The sequence below is a fragment of the Grammomys surdaster genome, unplaced genomic scaffold, assembly GCF_004785775.1.
Source record: "Grammomys surdaster isolate TR1022 unplaced genomic scaffold, NIH_TR_1.0 125635, whole genome shotgun sequence".
Taxonomy (NCBI): domain Eukaryota; kingdom Metazoa; phylum Chordata; class Mammalia; order Rodentia; family Muridae; genus Grammomys; species Grammomys surdaster.
In genome coordinates, this window is record NW_021620473.1 from 1,514,106 (window position 1) to 1,532,601 (window position 18,496).

The 18,496-nt window shown below is 38.5% G+C and overlaps 1 protein-coding gene across 3 annotated transcripts in view; it reads left to right on the top strand.

The window, feature by feature from the left end:
• Nell1 (neural EGFL like 1) overlaps positions 1–18,496 on the top strand; it is an 829,837-nt gene that overhangs the window by 172,055 nt on the left and 639,286 nt on the right. For all 3 annotated transcript variants that reach the window (XM_028787438.1, XM_028787439.1, XM_028787440.1), the window contains one exon: positions 3,729–3,825. In XM_028787438.1, the coding sequence (XP_028643271.1) occupies positions 3,729–3,825 (97 nt within the window). The remainder of the gene's footprint in view (positions 1–3,728; positions 3,826–18,496) is intronic.

Here is an 18,496-nt window from a genome sequence, read left to right on the forward strand (position 1 = left end):
CATCCATCCATCCATCCATCCATCCATCCATCCATCCATCCATCCATTCTCAGTAGATATATACTACTTTTGGCAATCTTCTTCACACTAGAAATGCTGACTCAAAAATAACAAAGGTCTCCCCTTTTAGGTGTCCTATGGGAGGACAGAGTCAACGAGCAAAGCACCCATTTTGGAGTTATCTGTTTCCATCAGGACAAGACAAACTAAGTGCTAGAGAGTCACCAGGTCAAAAAAAAAGGGGGGGGGACTTCAGATGACTGTAGAGTAATTCATTATTTGCATCAGACAGGCTATGAGAGTGTGATAAATTTGGTAAAAGCAAAAAGATTTATATGATCCGAAGAGAAACTGCAGTGTTCCGAAGAGAAACTCCAAGGTGCTTCATAGACTATCACAGAGGATCTATCAGTAAATGGTGCAATGGAGCAGACACAGGGCTGGGTCCTGAGGTAAAGGCTCTACTCCATACAGCCCCTGCAGAGGATAAGAGCAATGGCAGTCAGGAAATGCAAACACAGCTTGAGGGGGAACACGCTGGGCCAAGGTCACTGGAATACCCGAGTTCTTCCAAAAGGCAAGTCCATCTATTACCAGGACCTTAGAGACACTAATGTGCTGTATAATAGTTTCAGACAAAAGGTTGAAGAGGAACTCACATGGGTCATTCTAGCATACAGTGCCAGAGATCAGTAAGGAAGCAACAAAAAAGACATAAACATAAAAGGTATATATAGGCATTATGAAAAACTGGCACAGAATAGAGTTGCTTCTCACAGTGAACATACTTGTCTTCTGAGGACTTTTTTCTGCAAATTGTCTCAATTTAGTGGCCATCTCAGTGAGTCTGCAGTTACAAGTCCTTGTCTCAGTTACAAGATCTCTCTTTTCCCTTCCTTTTAGATAAGTCAGTCAAGTCAGGAGTAGTAATTTATTTATATAAATTGTACTTTTATATTGCTATTGTACAAAAAGATACCAACTTGGCTTGGGATGTGAGCATGCACCAGGAGAGGCAAACCACACCCTCCCCATTCAGAAATCTAGATACTTCATGAGTTACCCAAGCGTGATCTCATTATATACTTTGATATTTTCTCTGAAAAAAAAATTACAGGCTCTGTTTGTCTAACTCTTGGGGGAAGCAATAGCTTGGCTACAGCTTCTGCAGTGAAATCTCTTTATTGAATATCTAAATAGGCAATGTGGGAGCATGGCCACAACATCAAGTTCAAAGCTCAGCACTTACAAGCTCCTGCATCATGGCTATACTAGTTAATCTTGCTGATGTCTCTTATGAAGAGTTTGCAAGCTTAAAAAAATACCATGTCTTTCAAGTCTCTGTGTTGATATACATGTATGCAATTTGCTGATTCTGCCTGCTGGTGCACAAATTCTCTAGTGATTCTTGCTTTTTGGAAGACATTGGTTGCCAGGGAGGCAGCATCTTATACTTCTCCCTGGCCTATAGAGGAGACCCTAGTGGGGACTGGGCATACAACATTGGAACACTAGTGTATGGTATTTTTTGCTTGTTCCATCCTCCATTCACTTGTGCGCTCTATAAATATTAAGGGCCTACCCTGCTCAGTGGAGATAGTTGAAGAGTTTATTGAATATAAGGAAGACTGCATCAGCACCGAAAACTCCTCAGACTCTGACAGAGGTGAACACTTGAAAATACAGGCTAAGGTAAATGGGTTGACAATGTTTTAAATTTATTAGTGAGACAGCCTTGTAGAAAATTATGGTCCTATCTCTTCCTCTAAATACAGTGATCTCCATTTCTCCTTAGCCTGTCTTGCATGCACCAATGTCAAACATAACTTTTCCACCGTTATCTCCTTAGTACATAAATAACTTTATATTTCATGTTCTCTAGTGAAAATTATTTTGTATATATTTTCCCATTTCTCACAATCTGCATATTTATAACTCTTAATGACTATAGTAAATTTTTACAAGCTGATACTTTTATAACTTATGCTTGTTTTTCTCTTTTGTTGTAAGTTTGGCTTGTTTCTAGCTTTTCCACTATATCGAGCCTGGGAACCCTTTAAGAGAAAGTATATAATATATTGTTGTACTATAAAGCCACTTTAACAAATTGTTTTATGTAAGAAGACCCATCTAACACACATAAAAGGTTGGATTCCTGTGAAGAAAACATAGCCTATCTTCTTAAGGGAAACTTATTTCTCCTTAATTATGTTTTGAGTTTCCATTTATAATGGAAATATAATTAGTGGAAAAAGCCCTGATATATTTCATGTTCCTAACAAGGGTTTCCACAGAGTCTTCTGAGCTGCATATTCCTGGAGATGTATAGTCATGGACTGCATTGCTTGGGTAAAAGGCTGTAATATATCAGCTCCCAATAGCAAGAGTCCCTCTGGTTTTTTATTTTTCCTTATATAACTAGAAGTCTTCAGTTCTTCTAGACTTTCCTTCTGAGAACCTTCTAGAGAAATACACCGCCTTCTGCTCTCCAGCAAGGGGTAGTCAGCTCCGTGATAACCAGGAGGTCCTGATATAACTTGGGAATGACTTCTCAGTAGCAGCCCTGAGCAAAGACTGTGGAAAACATGAGTAGGTAGGGCCCTCACTTGGACCTGAAATGTATGACTCTCTCTCCATCTCAACCCATTGAGAGTTCTCTGGGCTTCCAGCACTGTGATGCTAATCTTGGTCAGCAATCTGACACATCTGGAAAGAGAGAACATCAGTAGAGGAATTGCCTCCATTGGATTGGCCTATGGACATGCCAGTGCAGGCATTTTCTTGATTAGTGATTGATGTGGGTTGTACTATCTCTGAGCAGGTGGGCCTGGGCTGTGTAAGAAATAAAGCCAACTGGGAGCCTGGGAATAAGCCAGTAAGCAGCATTCCTCCGTGGTCTCTGTTTCTTGCTTATGTAAGCTAAACAAACCCTTCCCTTCCCATCTTGATTTTTGTCGTGGTATTTATCACAGGAAACTACAAGTACTGAGAGGTGTTTGCTGTGGGGAAAAATGGAGGCTTGGCATTAGCTGGTCTCGAGAAATCACAGATTTTTAACCTGTCTCACTGTTTATCTGGCGTTGGCAGGATGAAATCAAGACAATTGTTCCCAGCTTCTGTGTGAAATCCCACCTTCTGTGTGGACAAGCCTGGGATGTGTTGGATGTTTCAGGATGTTGTCTGTCTTAAGTTTCATGGTCATAGGACTATATGGGTCTGTCTGTCCAAAGCTCATTGCTTTAGTTTCTTATTACCTATTATGGAGTTTGGAGCATAAGTCCTGCTTAATGAAAGCCTTGTGATTGGTTGTTGATGGGATGTGTCGATATGGCAGTTCCTGGAGCCAGAGAGATGATGCTTTACCACAATCCTGACATGTACTTTTTATCCCTGTTGGCTGCACTTGTGAACATGGTCACATTCTCTCTATGTCGGCTCTTTGGCCTGTACCATTGAGATAAAATCACTTCCTTCCACGTTTGTGTAGGGGTCATTGCTCAGAGTAGACATTCTTAGTCTCATCCCTCAACATCATGATAAGGGGGTAAGAAAGGCATGAGGTGCCCAGTACTGTCATGGAAAAGATCTGCCTTGGTACCTGGCATTTAAAGCATGTCATATCTTAACCTCTTTAAACTAGCAGCTATGTACAACTATGTAAACAATATGGCACCTCTGGGTTCTTCTTTAAGTCCCTCTATTAACAACTATGTTCTTTGTTTTTACAGGATTTACGAGCGTGTGATAGATCCTCCGGAGACCAACCTTCCTCCAGGAAGCAATCTATGGCTTGGGCAACGTAACCAAAAGCATGGCTTTTTCAAAGTAAGCTCTGATTTCCACATATATTGAGAAATGCTCAATGTTCTTTTTTGTTCTTTCTTTCCTTCCCTTCTGTCCTTCTGTCCTTCCATCCTTCCTCCCTCCCTCCCTCCCTCTTTCTTTCTTTCTTTCTTTCTTTCTTTCTTTTCTTCCTTCCTTTCTTTCTTTCTTTCTTTCTTTCTTTCTTTCTTTCTTTCTTTCTTTCTTTCTCTCTCTCTCTCTTTTTCTTTCTTTCAATTTTAATTAGAATAAAATTAAATCATTTCTACCTTTTCTTTCCTCTTCAGCCTCTCCCACATCCTCCCTCCCACTCCCTCTCAAAATCACTTCTTTTTCTTTAATTACTATGGAACTTTGAATGAGAATGGTCCCTATAGGCTTGTGTATTTGAAAGCTTAGTCCTTACTTGACAGAACTCTTTCGGAAGTATTAAGAGGTAGGGCTTGTTAGAGGAGTTGTGTCACTGGGGGTTGGGTTTTGAAGTTTCAGAAGCTCATGCCATTCCCAGTTAGTTCTCTCTCTGTGATTTGTGTTTCTTGTTTCAATATCTAAGATCTCAGCTATTGCTAAGTACCATGCCTACCTGCCTGCTGCCTTGCCCTATCATGATGGTTGTGGCCTCTACTACCCTCTGGAAGCATGAGCCCCAAATTAAATCCTCTCTTTTATGAGTTGCCTTGGTCATTATGTCTCTTCACACCAATAGAAAAGTAATTAAGAAAGTTAATGTTGTTATACATATATGCATAAAATTATAAATATAGCATTCTGAGTCCATTTGGTGTTATCTGTATGTGTATAGTTTCAGGACTAACTCCTTGGTATTGAATAACCAATTAGAGAGAGTTCGTTCCTGGGAAAGAGTAATTCTCCCTCTTCTAGCAGCTGTTAGTTGCCTATAGTCTTTTGTTAGTGGTAGGGTCTCACGAGATTTCCCCTTTCCTCATTAGCATGTCTATTAGTGTTGTCATTGTTTAGGGCTTGTTAGGTAGATGTATTGTTGAGGTAATACGGTTAAAGCTTCTTTTCCATGTCTAGGAGACACAAACTCATAGTGACTTCCCAAACCTTGGCTCTTACAGTTATTCCACCACCTCTTCCACGATGTTCTTTATGCTTTAACATAAGATGTTGCTGGTTATATGCATACAAGTATACTAGTGGAAGGGCATGGCAACGAGTATTGAACACTTACTGAATATACATGGTTTTAGCTCACTTAATGGCATAGTACTCTATAAAGTAGATATTTTGAAACTAGACAGAAAGCTGAGTAGTTTACCCTAGGACCTCACTATGTTGTATTCTCCTTAGATAAACTACTCAGTTCTCTGTCCTGATAGGCATGGGTAATCAAGAACATAAATGACCTATTGGATGTATCTCATTAAACTCTTTATTCTGGAAGATTTAAATAACTGTAGTGGTTTGAAGGAGAATGGCCCTCAAGTGTTCATATGTTTGAATAATTGGTTCCCAATTAGTGGAACCATTTGGGGAGGATTAGGAGGTATGGCCTTACTGGAGGAGGTATATTACTGGGAGGCTGGCTTTGAGGTTTCCGAAGACTCTGGTCAGCACCATTTGGAGCTAGCTCTCTTGGCTGGCTTTCTGTTCATGGTTCTTAGCTACTGATCTAGCTGGCTACCACAACACATTCTCACACAATCATAGACTCTAATCCTCTAGAACTGTAAACCCAATTAAATTCTTTTTTTAAGTTGCCTTTGTTCTGGTGTTTTATCACATTGATAGAAAAGATTGGGTCCATCATCAGGATACATGATAATTGAATCTGAAACAGGTATCTTTTCGTACATATGAAGTAAAATCTCACCTTCTTTGGATTTGGTTTGCTTGGCTATGAAGACAATACAGGAAGTATATTGTTCTTTTTAGTGGAAACATGAAGATACTGTGATAAAATGAACTGGAAACTTAACACCATTAAATTTTAAAATACTCTTGTTCTGTAAAGAATGGTAGGCTTTGCCTCTGGCAATATGGAAGACTGATATTTTAGAAATTCTCTTGATTTGGAATACTTATAAATGCTGGATAAAATATGGGTGCAATCTTTTAAAATTCATCATTGTACTTACAAGAAAGCAAATCCTTAGGGACTAAATATATGGAGGAAAGAAAAAAAAAACTAGAAGAGTGTATTTCAACTAGAAACACAGAGCCTTGATCTTTTCCTTTGAAAATTAAGATATAATTTACACACAGTAAAAGGTGTTAGCACTTTTTCTAGGCTCCACCCAACAGTTTCCTAGCAACAGCAAGGTAAGAACTTAGCTTGCTATAAAAGGACTGTTTGGCCACCCTCTGTCTTCCTCCCCCCCTCTCTTCCCACATGTTACTAGTTGCCCTCTTCCCTTCTTTCTCTCTCCCCTCTTTTTCAGTTCTTCTCTGTCTCCCTTCTTTCTCTGCCTCTACTCCATTCCCTAGGCCCTGTTCCCATGTCCCAGATTAACTTCATTTCATATTAGATCCATTGTATGTCTGATACCTTGGGGGGGGCACCCCCTCCTGCTGCATCATGCCACCACACTACAAAATATATCAAAAGATGCCCATTCTAAATGTACAACTTTATTATTTTGAGAAATTTTAGCTCAGCCCTGCAACTGCTATGAAGATAAAGAATTACTCCAACATCTCCAGGTTATTCCTTTCTCATTTCTCTTTATCCTAATCCACTCATCTGTTCTGAATTTTGCTTTCCCAGAATGTTCTATTCATGAAATCATTTGTACATATGGACATTTGTATAACTATGTACATTGTAGTTCACTAAAATTCTTGTGGGTAGTTCACTCTTTTACATTGCTGAATAATGTTCCAATTTTTCAGTACGAATAAACCACAGTGTATAAGTTTACTTTTTGCAAAATAGAGACAAATATCATGATGGAGTAACTTAGGGGGAAGGAAGGGATTGTTTGGGTTATAGTCTATGCATCATTGAGGGAAGTCAGGGCAGAAACTCAAGCAGGAATTTGGATCAGAAACTATAGGAATGCTGTTTACAGGTTTGTTCTCAGGCTTATACTTAGGTAGCTTTATTATATAGGCCATGACTACCTGTAAAAGAATGGTGTGACTCATCATGGCCTGGACCCTTCTTCTCACACCAGTGTCAGTTAACAGTCAAGACAATCTCCCAAACACATGCCCACAGGCCAGCCTCATTTGAGTGACCCCTCAGTTGAGGCTCCTAAATCTTGTGACTCTGGGATGTGCCAAGTTGACAGTAAAAGCTAGGAAGCACACACATGACGGTGAAGCTGTTTCTCAACTGATGAACATTTGAGTGTTTTCCATTTTTAGCACTTATAAAATCACTAGAAGCATTTGCAGATAGACTTTTGTGAGTAAAAGGTTTTGTTCACATACACAAATATGTAGGTGTGAGATCACTGAGTCAGAAATTAATGTCCAAGTTCATAGGAAACTGCCAAATTATTTTACAAACCGTGTGAGCCATTTTGCACCCCTATTACAAATGTGTGAAAACTCTAGTTGGAACTTTGAATTTTAGCAGTCTGTGAAGTATGAGAAGCCTCTTAGATCCTATGCATGTTGGAGAATATTGGATAGAAACTTCTGAACTAAAGCCTTAGTGGAGGGGAGGCAGACAGAGTCATTTACTCAGCAAAGCCAGATGGTGTGTAAACCAGCCTGCTTCCCTCTCCACTCAGATGACAAAAAATGTGTTTTTGAAAACTTAACCTCAGCCTTATTGTCATGTGAATGTCACCCTAGGTTTAATGCAATAAATGCTCCAGGCTGTCCTTGGTAGATACGTTGTGATACTGTAATAATGGAAATTAATTTTGGCGAAGTCACTCTCAGTCCTCTTGCAGTACCCAGCTGATTAATTGTTGAAAGGAGGAGTACATGAATCATCATGGGTGACAAAGGGAAAGAAATAAATTAGCCCTTCAAGGATTGCAGAAATGAAATTAGCAAATAATTTTTTTTAAATCCTCATGCTTGAGATATTTAAAGTAACACACTATTAAATTATGTGTGCTAACCAGAGATTATGAATTTGATGGGGGGTGATTGAACTGAAAACACTTCTAGAGATGAGAACTCTGGTCACCAGGTGAGCTAAGACTTCAGTGAGTCTGTTAAGCATTAGCTGAGACACAGGTAGGTTGAGCAGCCTTAAAAGGGTACTTAGTGAGAAGGTCATTACCCTGATAGTTCTACAGAAGTAAGGAGGAAAAGAAGAGGTTAAAATGCAGAAAAGAAGGATAAATATGAATTTTATACACCTGTTTAGTGTGTGTTCACAGATATGTATACATGTATGTATACCTACAGTATATTCAAATGGTTACCCAATACAAATATTTATAGATAGGCATGTTACGTATTTATTTTCATATCTATGTGAAAAATTTAGGAATAAAGAATGTCTAATTAATTTCCAAATTAAACCTGGAGAATTTAAGGAAGAAAAAATGTTACAGGAGCTGTTAGAAATATAATTGTTAGGAAGTTTCTGAATTGTCAAAATATGTTGATTATTATTACAAGAGGCAAAATGAATATACCCTGTGTTACTTGCAGCCCACTGGGTCACTTAGAAATTGAGAGGTTTAAAGGATAATTTTAGTTAGCACCCAGGCCCAGTATTGTTTCTGCTTTTTGATTCACTATGGTGGTGCCTGCTGGGCTCCCTGGGGAGCCTGGGGCCAAGTGGCCCCTCAGCAAGTGGCAAGGTGAACCAAGATGGCTCTCCTTCCATCCTTCTCACTTTGGCATCTCAGCCTCTAATGGAACGGTTTGGCCATCTTCACATGGTAGCCTTAGGATTCCGAGCACCAAGAGCAAGCGAGCCCGAGAATTTGTGCTTTAAAAGGCTCTTTTAGTTGATCACATGGCTAGTGGTTTATTGTCCAAAGCAAGTCGTATGGTGATATCTGGAGTCTCAGTGTAAAGAAATAGTGTTCCTCGCTCAGAATGCTGCTTTGTAATACTACATTGCAAACCTTGAATGCAAAGAGGAAAGGACTCTTTGGAAGATTTTTAATGGTATATTACACGAAGAAGATATGAAAAGTATTCAATGGGAAGAGATAATAAATTAAAGCAAAATAATAGTTTGAATCAAATAGATGGTTTTAAAATGTAAAAGCAGAAGTCAAGAGATAGGAGGGAAATATTTTATAATTTTTCAGGAGAAAAATAACTCTTCAAAGTAATTGTGCAGACACAGCTTTATCTGTAGGTGAGGAAGGTGATAAGATAAAACACCTGCAGACAGTCAAAACTCTTAGCTTATGACCACCAGGTTTTCATTAAAAAAATACATTTTCTAAAGAAAGCATATATTGTTAAGTAGGAGAAGAACTGGTAAAGACAGGCTGGAGAGATGACTCCCTGGTTCTGGGTGTTTGTTGTTCTTTGACAGGACTCGGGTTTGGTTCGAAGCACTCACGTTGGAAGGCTCACAGTCATCTGTAATTCCATGTCCAGGTGATTTGACTTCCTCTTCTAGACTACACAGGCACCTCCTTTCGTGTATACATATGCACACATAAACACATGCCTCCATGCGATTTAAAACACTCTTTAAAAAAGGATTGCTAAAAAATATTGAAAGCATACACAAACATGGAAAATTATTGTTTTATTAATAATAATATTAATTAATTTTAGAAAAATAAAATTATAACAGCATTACAGTATAGGATGGTTTGACGCAAAGTGCAAAAATATGGGGGAATTCAATAACTGTAGATTTTAAGTTTATATGTCAATAATGTAACCCATGGCTTAAATAACAGGAATCATGTTGCGGGCCAAATTTAAGAGTAAGACAAGGAAGGGATTAAAACAAAGAAACAAACAAATTGACAAAACAACTCCTCTATCAGTCTGGGCCTAAGAGCATGCCCCAGCCGTCACAGCTACTTGGGAGGCTGAGGCAGGAGAATCACTGAAGCCCATGAGTTAGAGGACAGACTGAGTGACAGAAATGAAGCCCAGTCTCCAAACTTCCATTAGCCAAAAATAAGGCAGGAGGAGAGACACATTTGATGTCAGGTAGTGGATAAAACTCCAGTTCACAATATTTACAATTTAAAGTAGTTGGCAGTCATCAGCACCAGTTGAACAACCATTGGTGAGCCTACCAGGCTCCATTGGAGAGCACCAAGCCCAGGGGAAGAGTAAAGGCTCTGCCTGAAAACATTGGGTTTCAAACCAAATAAAAAACACACACATGTAGGGGACCTATAGGAAGAAGAGGGGGCTGATGGGGAGAAGGAGGTGGGGAAGGGAAGGAGGGAGGGTAATCAGAGTGCATTGTATGAAAATGCCAAATGACAAATTTAATAGAGTTTTAAAAAATACAGAAAAAGTGCTCATATGCAGGGTTAGATTAATGGGTTCAAATGGACTCCTAAGATTCAGTTTGTCCTGTTTAAATGTAACAGCAACAACAAACTAATGCTAACAGGAAAGTAGAGCTTTACAAAGGAAAATGAGTCCAAAGTAACTTGAGGAGGTGGGAGAGACACTACTGACATGGGGTCAAAGCCCAGGGGTCACTATACAACCACAGGTAACTCTACAGATACACAGGCTTAATGAGGGAATCTCAGAATATGTGGCAGAAGCAGGGCCATATGGAAGGGAAGCATGGCCCTGGAGGGATAGAGCATTTCATCATCTGAGGCTCCGAGGGAACAGCTAACTTTTTTACTCTTATTTTGCACCTTGGGTGAAACCAATTTCAATTCAAAAGTCCAACCCAAACCATGAATGAAATGGTGATGGTTATTATTGGTTGACAACTTGACTAAATCTTGAAATGAAATCCAATCCATAAATGGAGGGTACACCTGTAAGAAGTTTTTTTTGCTTGGTATGAAGTGGAGCAATCCACTTCTAGTCTTTATGGTATGAAGAAACCTGAAAAGACACATACCTTTAATCTGGACCATACCTTCTGTTGGGTGTTTCTATAAGGACATAGGAGAAGGAAGGAAACTTTTGCTTTTTGCCTGCTTTCCTTCACTTTTCTAGCACACCAATTCCTTCACTGGCATTAGAGTCTACTTCTTCAGGACTCTAGCATATATTGAAGATCTGCTGAGATACATAGTTTTGTGGACTGAGCAACTACTGGATTCTTGGACTTTCAGTTCACAGCCAGCCATTGTTGGATTCTGATAAATCCCATATATATGTGTGTGTGTGTGTGTGTGTGTGTGTATTTTTATGTGCATATTTGTATATATGTATTATACATATATATTCATTCTGTAAGTTCTGTTACTTTACAGTAGCCTGACTAATACACTATAGAAGAATATCTTTACAACCTTAATCTGAAAAAGATATTTTAAAGAGAATATAATAACCGTAAAGAAGTAGGTGGCTAAAGTGGAATTTATCAAAATGACTATCTTTTCTGTAAAATATATTACTGAGTGTAAGAAAGGCATTTCATAACACAGCTCAAGCTGTTACTAACAGTTACATTCTACAAAGACCTTTGATCTACATCATGTAGTGAAGCTCTTCAAGTCAAGGAAATATCTATCCAATTACAAAGCAGACAAACATGCTGGAAGGCACTTCACAGAAGGTAATACCCAAAGTCTCGTAAATAGAGGAAAGGCATCCGTCTGGTTAGTAACTGGGGTGAGAAAGCCACACATGGATGCTACTGAATTCTGATCAGAAAACTAACATTAACAAGACTGCCACGAGCAGATGTTTTTCCAGGATATGGAGCAACTAGAACCTTCATTCACTGCAGGCATGAATAGAAGTTGGTGTAAATGCCATGGAAAGATGTCTGGCTATATATATATGCATGTGTGAATTAATAAAAAAATCCATTTCTAAGCAAATAATATTCTCTGGAATAAATACATCACACATGCATGCACATATTCACACACATTCATAAACATTCACACACATAAACAATGTTTTTGTAAAGATTTATTTGTGTTTTGTCAGCATGTATGTATGTGATTCATATGGGTGCTGGGAATAGAACCCCAGTCCTCTGAAAGAACAGCAAGTGCTCTTCTGAGTCATCCTTCTAGTCCAATAAAATGTTTTTTTTTTAACTAGCAATATCCATAACAGAAAAACGAAACAAAAATCCATTGAAAGTATGAGATTTGTGAATTGCAGCATTATTACGAAGTATATTCTACGCAGTTACTAGCATGGACAAATTGTGCTGTGTCCTTGCGGTTGAACACAATGAGTCCAACAACAAAGTGAGTAGAGTGTTCACTATTCTCTTAAAAGGAAGCACAGGGAAGATGAACCCGACTTGGTCCAGGCTTTTGCTGGAAGGGAAGAGTGAGGACTGAAAAGTAGAGTAGTGGCCTGTAAAGTATTGTTCAACCCTTGTTCATTGAATTGGGTAGCAATTCCACAATGTGTTCCGGCCACATTAACTCCCCAGTAGTATTTTTATGATTTGTGTATTTTTTTATGTGCACAATATTCTTTGATGAAGATACTCACTAAATATATATACTGACATGCACAAGAGATAAGTTAGGAAAAATAAATAAATTGATTTTTAGTGTATTTCAAGTTGTAATTTGTAGATCAAACAGGCAACCAGTTAGTAAGCATATGAGCTTAGCACACTTGACATATCTGTGTTATGCTGTCTATAAATCCAATAACAAATGCATAACACAACTTGCAAATAGTTATCTCTGTAAAAACTGATACATGGGAACGTTGACTTCACAAAAAACATAGAGGAGTCTTCACACAACTCACGGAGGTGACTGATGGATTATGTTCTAAGATGACAGTGGAATTTCATTACATCAGTAGTGAATCTGGGGGAAATAACTGGCCTCTCACTTTTATCCATGTAAGGATGTAGATATTTTCTTAAAAGTCATAGTCTGGTTTAAGGAAAGAATAAGCATCTACTAGAATAAAAGAAGAAATGAGAGAAAGATTCACTCTCAGACGGAAACACTTTTAGTGAGCTAAGTATCCAGAGTAGGAGGTTGGGAAAAAAAGCTATAAAGTGATCCGAAAATAGTAAAAAGCATGAAATAATCAGTGTATAAGAGCAGAAATGAATACAATGATCAGGCAAGTTAAAAATTCACCAAACTTGGTCTTTTAAAAAGATAAATATAGAGTCTTGAACAAGAAAAAAAATAAGGGCACTGGAAAGCCTCAGAGCATCTGTCGTTAACTTTGCCAAGGACTGGGAATTTGCTTCCCAGCACACAACTATCAGTGACCTCAGTTCCCAGGATCTGATGCCCTCTTCTGGCCTCTGGAGGCACTGCATGCATGTGGTACATAGAATGTGGGCAAAGACTCATCATACACATAAGTTGAAAATAAATAATCAGTTTTTTTAAAAAGTGAGAAAATATTTTAAAAGTGATTACTGTGATAAGACACCAGTAGGCAATATAAAAATTAATGCAATGGCCATATATTAATATAATAATAAAGTGAAAAAGTGAGAAAAAACATTATCATTGAAAAATATAAATTACCCTGATGAACATAGGCAGTCTTATTATCACTAGAACAAGTGAGTTTATGACTCAATATATTTGGCCTTGAGTTTTGCTGCCAGCAAATCAAACATAGCCCATCTTTGGAAGCAGTGTCCTCGTGGAACTCTGCTTGCCACCAGGGCTGTGCAAGGCTGGGAACTCTAGCTTCTCACACGACTCACTCAGGGAACTCACACCAGTTGCTGGAGTTTCTGACTCTCCTACAGTGAAATAGTTGGGATAGGTCACCTCTCCTTGATAACTCCCATTTTCCAGAAGACTGATCCAGGCTTTTCTATCTGATGGCTGAGTAGAGTTTCTGAACCTAATGCAGAAACTGGGCTCTTTGAGACCCAGGCTTGAAACTTCCCTGTTGTTTGTTTTGCAGTAATCCAGCATCTTATGCAGTTACAAATCTACTTTGTCGTGGGGGCATGGCAAATACTTGCTATCTAAAACTCTGTACTGTACAGGGCACGGACACAACGAGAGGCAAAAATTTGGGTCAATTTTTGTCATTTACTATTTCCACCAACAGCTCCTCAGCTGAGATACCCTAGGGCACTTGGTTGCCACATATTCAGGGGATAATTCAATCCTACGTCACCCTTTCTGGAGAACGGTGTACAGGAGAGTGCTTCCTGTCTGACTCATCAGGATATGTGATCTCGATTTTCTAGCTGGGTTAAAACTGCTTAAAAAAAGAATTACATAAACTGGCTATGTTTTGAACAGATTATATAAAAATAAAACCTAAAAGTATCTGCATCTCTGTGTGTGTGTGCGTGTGTGTGTGTGTATGAGCCTACACACATACACCATACACACATGCAACAGAGAGTGAGAGCCTGAGAGCCTGAGAGCACGTTGGTTATTTCAACAATGCAAATTTGTTTTTAATGTATTACTGTGTTAATGTAGTCTTCCATATTAAACAGACAAAAAGAGAAGTTACAGGGTCATCTCAAGAGAAGGAGCGCACTGATAAAATTCAATATTGACTCATGGCAAAAGATCCTTAGTAAACTACCAATGGGAGGAAACATCATTGAACTAAGAGAGTATATAAAATAAACACACATAAAATGTCAGGCTGACAGTTTAAACATGGAAAGCTTCTACCAAATCCAGTCTGACATGGGTGCTTATCATTACTGCCTCTGTGCTGGGTGCGACTAGAGGTCACCAGCAAAACAAGAAGTTTTTAAAAGGAAGCATAATTATTCACACATTTTAAACTGTCCTTGTAAAAAGATATTCTTAAGTTATTAATACTAACGTGAGAGTACAGAAAGGGTAAATAGGTGTAAAGTCAAAGAAATAACCAGTTGTATTGCTGCAACAAAAACTACAAAAACATGGATAAACCACAAGTACCGTTTATAATGTCAGAAGATCACCAAACCAAATATAATATGAAGGTTAAGTAAATCCAATACTTTAGCTTTTAAAATCACCCTGTAGGACATCTTTGTCACCCCAACCTCTAAAGGCTCAGGGATCACTAGAAGAGGGGGTGGGCAGATTATAAAGGCCAGAGGGGGTAGGTTACTACTAAGTAGTTATGATTTTTGGATGTAATGGACACTGCACATATGAACAAGACCTGTGTGAGCTCCAGCTAGACAAAATCCAAGCAATGACAGTGGATATGACCATGAAGGCCCACTCTTAGCTAAGGAGCTGTTGGCAGTTGCTTGATGCTGAGAGAGGGAGAGTCAGTTTTCTTAAAACGTGTGACCCCTGGTAGATAGACCAACACTCATACACACAGCACACATAACATCCATACTCACACTGATACCCATACCAACACTCACACCCATGTCTACACCAACCCTCCACACATCCACACCTACACACCAGTATGTCATCTACATTCAAGAATTGTGTAAACAGCACAAGTTGGACTCAATGGGATTAACAAAAATAGGGGTCATGGATTGATGGGCAGAATTGGGAAGGGGGGAATAGAACCAAAAAGTACCATATGAAATTCTCAGAGTTAAAATCTTTTTTTAAAAAAATACTGAAGAATATATGCACAAGTAGAGGTGGTATTATATTAAAACGTGGTTGGAGAAGAAACTTTGATATAGTTAAAATGTCAAAAATTTCCATAGTGACCTCTAGCTTCAGTGAACTTGCAATAATTTCACAATGGAATTGTGTGTGTGTGTGTGTGCGTGTGTGTTAGAATCTATAAATAGATTCTAGAATTCTAATGGAAGACCAGAAGCAGAAAACAATAAGACATTTTCTGAAGAGAAAAAAAAAGGGGGGGAAGGATTTGTTCTTTCATGTCTTGAAGCTTATTATAAAGTTATTGAAACCCATGGAGCATGCTATTTCTGCAAAGAGCGGCCCATAAACCAAGAAAGCAGAAAGGAGGCTGTAACAGCTGTACCATAAGATGCGGCAGCTTGGGAGATTTGATGCATGCTTGAAGTGCCATTTCTGACCAATGAGGAGAGGAGGACTTATCAATAACAAGTTATGGGTTTCAGTTATTTAAAAATGTATTATATATATCACACAGATAAATGATCAGAACACATTTTTCACTAACAGATATTAATGTTCTGTGTTTAGTGTCAAGAAGTGCTTCTGGTAGACACCTGCATCCTCACACAGAATCAATTGCAATTATAACTGAATTCAATTCTTTATGTTCTCTAGGTAGAGACGTTGTATTCAAAATACATTTTAATTTTTCTAATTGAAAATAGATTCCTGTCTCATACAATAATCTCAACCATAGTTTCCTCTACTTCCCCTTTTCCCAGCTCCCTCACCCCTTCTCTCCCCAGATCTATTCCTCCTCCATTTCTTTCAGCAAAGAAAAAGCCTCCAAGAGACAACAACCACTGACATAGTAACGACATGTATTTAGATGTTAGAGGTTCTTAAGATAAAAATGCAAGATGCCCACAGGAGAGGAGGTAGAAAGAGTGTAAGAGCCAGAGGGAATGGGAGACACTAAGAAACAAGGCCCTCTAGAAAAGCTCATATGAACTCACAGAGACTAAGGCAGCATGCACGGGGCCTGCCTGCAAAGGTCTGTAGCTGTTCTTTTGCATATATTATGGCTTCTAGTTTAGTGTTTTAATGGGATTCTTGAGTGTCTGAATGAATGGGTCTCTTTTTATTGGGTTCTTTTCCTTCTGCTTGTTTTGTCCAATTCCAATGTGTTTATTTTGATACATCTTATTATATTATATTTTATTATTTTCCCTTAGAAACCCATTTGTTTTCTAATGAGAGACAGAAAGGAAATGGATCTGGATGGGAGGGGAGACAGGGAGGAACTGGAAACAGTGGATGGACAGGAAGCCATAATCAGGATATATTATGTGAGAAAAGTATTTTCAATCAAAGGAAAACAAATTTAAAGGTATGCAAGCTCATTAAGGAAAATATTGATCATTCTACTACTATTGGATAAAATTGAAAACTCCAACAAAGAAGATCTTAGCAATATGCTGGATGGTAATGCATTTTAAAATATGGAAGTGATTAGGTTCAAACAGAAGAAAAAAGAGTATCTGTTAAAGACACTCTCTAAAACCATAAGAGTCACAGAACCACCAGGATCATAGATTGAAGACAGGAGAGGACATGTCTCCAGAGCAGAAAATAGCTGGTAAATGCACTAAAAAGGTCCATTGGAAATGCAAATTCATACAGTTAATGTGATAACATTTCTTTACCTGTAAGTATCAGGCATCTGAGTGATGGAATCATTGTGGAAACTTTAATTGACAGAGTACAAAAGGAGAGTGAGGTACACCTTTTTGGTAATGTACCTGATTATATAGGACTTCTGCATCTTGATATAATTATCAAAAAACCTCTTGGTAACATATCTAGGACAGGTCTATAAATATAATTGTCGGGGTTGTTGTCATGTCAAAAAACTGGAAAACTATCTAATTGTCAGTCAGAGGAGAATGTTCAACTAAAGTATAGCAGGACCTTACAATGAGACGGGAAAGCCAGTGATGTGGTGAATGAAGAAGACAATACAGAAGAAAAATACGGTATTCAATCATGTCCATATTTAAGAAGGCAATACAATCTAACATATTGCTTATTGCTTCTGTTCCATAAAAAGACAATTGCACAGAATTATAGGCATCAAATATGCAACAGTTTGCTTCCTCAGAGGGAAGGATGGGGGATCTTTTGACGATGTACACACAGAGGCCCACAGCCATGTTAACAGCATGAAGGCTGAGCAGTGCGTGCATGTGCTATGTTTTGTTTTCAACTGTGCATCATAGTCGAAATATGACAACTTTAGGGCTAATAATCCATTTATTTCACTATGTGTGTGTGTGTGTGTGTGTGTTTAAATACCATCTTCCTAGGCTTCCAAGAATAAACAGACATATGTGCCGGTGTTTCCGTTCCGACTTGATTCATTTGTTGCATTGCTGATACTTGTTCTGTAGACAGTGATTTCCTGGTAAAGCCAGACTTTTCTTTGGAGTCTTGAGTCTATAATGAAGGGTAGCAATGGGTTTTCACTCCTAGAAAACCTAAATACTCTAAGAGAAGACTTTAAAACTCGGATCCTATGTATGCCCAGATATACCTGCTGAGAATCTGAACTGTAGAATTTAAGAATTTCCATAATTAAAACTTCATGATTGATTTGGACTTAATCTATTTGAAGGCTGAGACTTTAGGTCACGGATGTAGAGATCTGTGAGTTGACTAGAGTTTTGGCTTGGTTGTAGAAATATTCAACCACACAAGATATCAGTAGTTACTGATTCTGATAATTCCTGGGATAGTGTCTAGAAATGCAGGTAGGTGAAAGTCAGCAATATGGTGGCATGGGCAGCTCCCTGCATGTCTGGTGCACGCACCTACATACCTGCAGGCAAATGCTCACATGTGTAACTATTTTAAAAAATTATTTAAAACAAGCAAACAAAAAATAGGTCTGACTGGCCGTAGTCTCATGCACCTTTAATTTCAGTATTTGGGAGGTTGAAACTCAGAGGCTGTCTGAGTTTGATGTCAAGTTGAGTCTTCATAGTGAGGCATTTTCTCAAAACAACCAAAACTAAAACAACAGCAAGAACAGTATAAATATTTGAAAGCAAACAGAAATGGACAGAACTAAATTTAGTGAG